This window comes from Colobus angolensis, unplaced genomic scaffold (genome assembly GCF_000951035.1).
Source record: "Colobus angolensis palliatus isolate OR3802 unplaced genomic scaffold, Cang.pa_1.0 Scaffold51, whole genome shotgun sequence".
NCBI classification, from domain to species: domain Eukaryota; kingdom Metazoa; phylum Chordata; class Mammalia; order Primates; family Cercopithecidae; genus Colobus; species Colobus angolensis.
Window position 1 is genome coordinate 12686272 of NW_012118599.1, and position 4181 is coordinate 12690452.

General features: G+C 56.0%; 1 protein-coding gene across 1 annotated transcript in view; it reads right to left on the minus strand.

Annotated features, from left to right (window-relative positions):
- TMEM151B (transmembrane protein 151B) overlaps nt 1-2597 on the minus strand; it is a gene marked incomplete at its 5' end in the record, with an annotated part of 6297 nt that extends 3700 nt beyond the window's left edge. The window contains 2 exons of the mRNA XM_011960438.1: nt 6-478; nt 2049-2597. Coding sequence (XP_011815828.1) covers nt 6-478; nt 2049-2597 — 1022 coding nt within the window. The remainder of the gene's footprint in view (nt 1-5; nt 479-2048) is intronic.
- Nucleotides 2598-4181: the final 1584 nt, after the last annotated feature.

Below are 4181 nucleotides of genomic sequence, written 5' to 3' on the forward strand. Positions count from 1 at the left end.
CGCTGGGGCTGAGGCCGCCGCCCGCGCTACTGGCCGACCCCGGGCCCTCCAGGCCAAAGAGCTTCTCCACGTGGTAGTGTGCATAAGCCGTGCGGTACTCTGCCAGCACACGCAGCGGCCACGACAGCGTGAGCAGCGCCGCGGCCCAGAAGGCCGAGGAGCAGGCGTACCAGGGCGGCCGGGCCGGGTCCGGGAAGGCCACCATGAACTCACGGAAGTCCACGTTCTTGAGGTGCATGCCCTCGCGTGCCTCCATGTAGTCGTCCAGGCCCTCGTTCTCTGCGAAGAAGCGCGCGCGCTGGCACAGGTACGCGTTCTCGGCCTCCACGCTGGCGAAACTGAAGCACTTGGTGAAGCGCAGCCGCGTGGCCGGCGCGCCCTCCAGCCCCACCAGCGTCTTGGACACGTCGCGGACGCCGCAGCGCGCGTAGTCGAACTCGGCCTCCGCCACGTGCGTGTTGACACGTTCGTGGTAGACCTGCGGCGCGGGGGGCAGGCGGCGGGGTCGGGAGGAGCCCGTCAGCGGTGCCCGCTTCTGCCCACTCACCCTCGCCCGCCGCATCGCTGCTCTGGTTGCCCGGTCGGACCCTAAGTCTGTTTTGGTTTAGGTGCCAGCTGGAGCTGGTTAGGATCTTTCCGTCTGAGTTGCAGAGCAACTGACGCCCTCTGCGTAATCAGACGTGAGGACCAGACTAGAACCAGCCCTACCTGTGCGTGTTTAAATTCTAACTAAACCCTGCATCCTCTAGGGGTCAGGCCCTGGCCACGAACTGCCCCTCTGGCTTGCCTAATCCATTTGCCACTGCCTCTGTTTTCCAGAGTGCTCCAGCATCACCACAAACAGCCTTCTCTTCTTCTTTCTTCCCTTTTACAATTGTGTTTCCAAATGGGTTCCCCAGAAGCACACCCTAAAGAACCCCTCTGTCTCTAGCCTTCCTGTTCAGGCTATAGCTATCACTCAGCCTCCTTCCTGCTTCTCACCGGCCCCAGGCTTCTGTCTGTTGATCCTTATACTAAGACAGATGGCCTACATCTGGGAACGCCTCCTCCAGGACTCCAATATGTGTCATCCTGACGAGTCCACAAAGTGCTGATTGACCTGCCCACCCCCAGTGAGACTTCCTATGCCCACCTCTTCTTAGACCCTTGAACTTGAGATCCAGGAAGCTGGGATTGAGCCTAGCACTACCACTTAAGAGCAGCAGACTTTAGACAAGTCACTGAGTTTAGGTGTCCATACCTGTGAAAGAGAACTCGGTAGCAGTCACCTCACTGAATAGGTAGAGCATGCTATGATATTGGGCATGTGAAGCCATCTCCAACCATTAAGCACTAATTTTTTTTTCTTTTTTCTTTTTTTTTTTTTTGAGATGGGGTCTTGCACTGTGGTGATCACAGCTCACTACAGCCTCAACTGCCCAGGCTCAATGATTTTCCCACCTCAGTTTCCTGAGTAGCTGGGACTACAGGTGCATACCACCACACCAGCTACTTCTTTTTATTATTTCTAGAGATGGGGTGTTACTATGTTGCCATGAGGCAGGCTGGTCTCAAACTCCTGGCTCAAGAGATCCTCCTGCCTCACCAAAGTGCTGAGGTTACAGGCCTGAGCCACCACACTCTGCCATTAATCACCAAATAGACCCATTAAGCACTAAATAGTATACAGATCCTGGAGCCAGACTGCTTGAGTTCAAGTCTCATCTCCACCACATACTGCCTATTTGACCTTAGACACGTTACTTAAACTCTCCAGGCCTCAGTTTCCTCATCTGCAAAATGGGAATACCTGCCTACCTCATAGGGTTGTTATGAGGGTTAAATAAATGATTTGATGTGCGTAAAATACTTAGAGCAGAGCCTGGCTCCTGGTGATTGTTTGCTGTTATGACTATGGTTGTTGCTATTGCCCTGCTGTTGCAATGCTCATGGGAGCTCACTGCCTTGTGCTCCTCCCACCTTCCCCCCAGGGAGGTGGGGAGGGAGTAAGGCAGGGCCAAGTGCCACCTCCCATGTTGAATGTCTTGCACTCCCCACCAGCTCCTCACCTGGGTGGTGGTATAGGCGTCTCCGTTGCGGTATCTGGTGACCTGGCGGGTGCGGCGGACATAGTGGTAGCTGATGGCCTTCCACCAGATGCAGGGTGTGGCTTGCTGCATGCGGCCCACACGCTCCCGCACACTGCTCACATCAACACGGTGCTGCAGCTCATGGCGGGCTTGGCAGTGCCAACACTCCACCAGGTAGACGGCGTACAACATGAGCAGGAAGGCCAGGGGGATGTAGACATAGCCGTTGGAGCAGGGGCTGTCATGGTACATGAGGCTGTTGCCCTGGTAGGCGCTGCTGAAGGTGAGGCGCGTCACTGTGGTGACGTGGCACCAGGCCACTGCCCCCAGGCAGCCGTACATGAGCAGCGAGAGCAGGAGGCACTTCCAGTGGGACTCACGGCAGAGGGACTTGGTGAAAGAGGGCTGGATGGGACGCTGCTGCTCAGGTGGGCAGGGAGGGGGCCAAGATGAGTGGGAAGTGAGAGCAGGCAGGACCCAGCACAGAGATGGATGCAGGGATGGAGGGGCAGAGCCCAGCACCAGAAATAACAAGCAAAGAGAACAAGGATATGGAGAGAAAAGGTGAGACCAAGATGGGAGTCAGGGGCCAGAGGTAGAAATGCAAGTGACACAGAGCGAGCCATGAGGACAGGAAAGGGGACCAGAATGCCAGTACAGGCAAGTGCAGAGAGAGACACCCCAAGAGGCAGAGAAGGATCAGAGCCAGAGATGGAGGCCCAGGCAGCAAACACAGATGGATAGGATGGTACCCAGAGAGTGTCCAGAGACAGACATAAAGACGGCAATGAAACAGGAGAAGGTGTGGACAGGGAAGACAGGGGAGGACAGACAGACAGGCATCAGCGAAGGCAGGTCCCCAGCCCAGACCCCTTCCAGGTCCTCTAGAAAAGGGGGAGGGACCCACTGACATCACCTCCCCACTTAACAAGTGGGGCCCTCACTTCCAGATTTGTCAGTCCTAGGTTCTAGAGGAGCTGCTCCCCTCCGACCCATCCACCTCCCTAACCCTCACAATTAGCCTAACACCTCCTTTGGAGAAGGGCCTCCAGAGAACCCCAGGCCCTGTCTCATTCCCCATGTTCTGGACCCTGGTTCCCCTGTGAGTCTCCCTCCTGTGCCCTGACATCCTTCCCTTTGTCCTAGGATGGGAGGGAGGGGGCTGGGGTCCCTGAGCGGCAGGCAGTCCAGGAGGAGGTATCCAGAAGGGCAGAGGCATGTGGCTGAGGAGAGGACAGGCATAGGGGATGTAGGACCAGGGTAGCGAGGACGACGTTTGAAGCCCAGCAATTTGTCAAGAGAAATGATTTTTCATCTCTCCTGTAGCCTGTCTGTTAAAGCACTTGGCACATTCTGTCCCAGGGTTGGCCCAGGATTTGTTTACATGTTGGGCTCCCCACTAGACTGGGTACTCCTGAGGACCCACGCTTCATTCTCTTTGCATCCTAGGTGCCTACCATGGTGCTGGCCCCCAGCAGCCACATCCTAATTGAGTGTTGAGTTTGATTTATTGTAGTGGCCTCTGTTTTCCCACCCCTCCTCTCTGCTTTCTAGCTTTAGGAACCCATCCCCCCACCACACACACACATACACACACACACACACAGCCTCCTGCTGGGATCCTGACTTATCCCCTCAATTCCTCAGGTCTGACCTAGAGGCCAGCCAGGGAAGAGAGGAAAAGAGTGGAAAAGAAGGTACAGTAATAGGCATAGAGTCCTGGATCTAGAAGTATGGATAGCTAGGCGAGCTAAGAAATAGCACACAGTATATGTGGATAAGGAGGTTAGGGTACATGTGCCTTTCGGGGAGCCTTGTCCTTAGGAGGTATGAACATATGGGCCCCTTCGTGTGCCTACCTGGTTGTGCGCTTGTCCCCATGTGGGTACCTCTGAAAGGGGCTTCACCTGCAGGCCTATTCCTGCTTGTGTGCCTCTGCCCTAGTGCAGGGTGCATGCGTGTGCACAAGTGTGCATGGGAGGCTGGAGTGGGGGTGCTCCTGGTACTTTCCTCCGTCTCTTTGTCTTCAGGTTCAGAGGACTGAGGACTAGTGACCCCAACTAGGGATATGAGGAAGCAGCAGGAGCCTCGTGAGGGGTGCACACCCCCCCC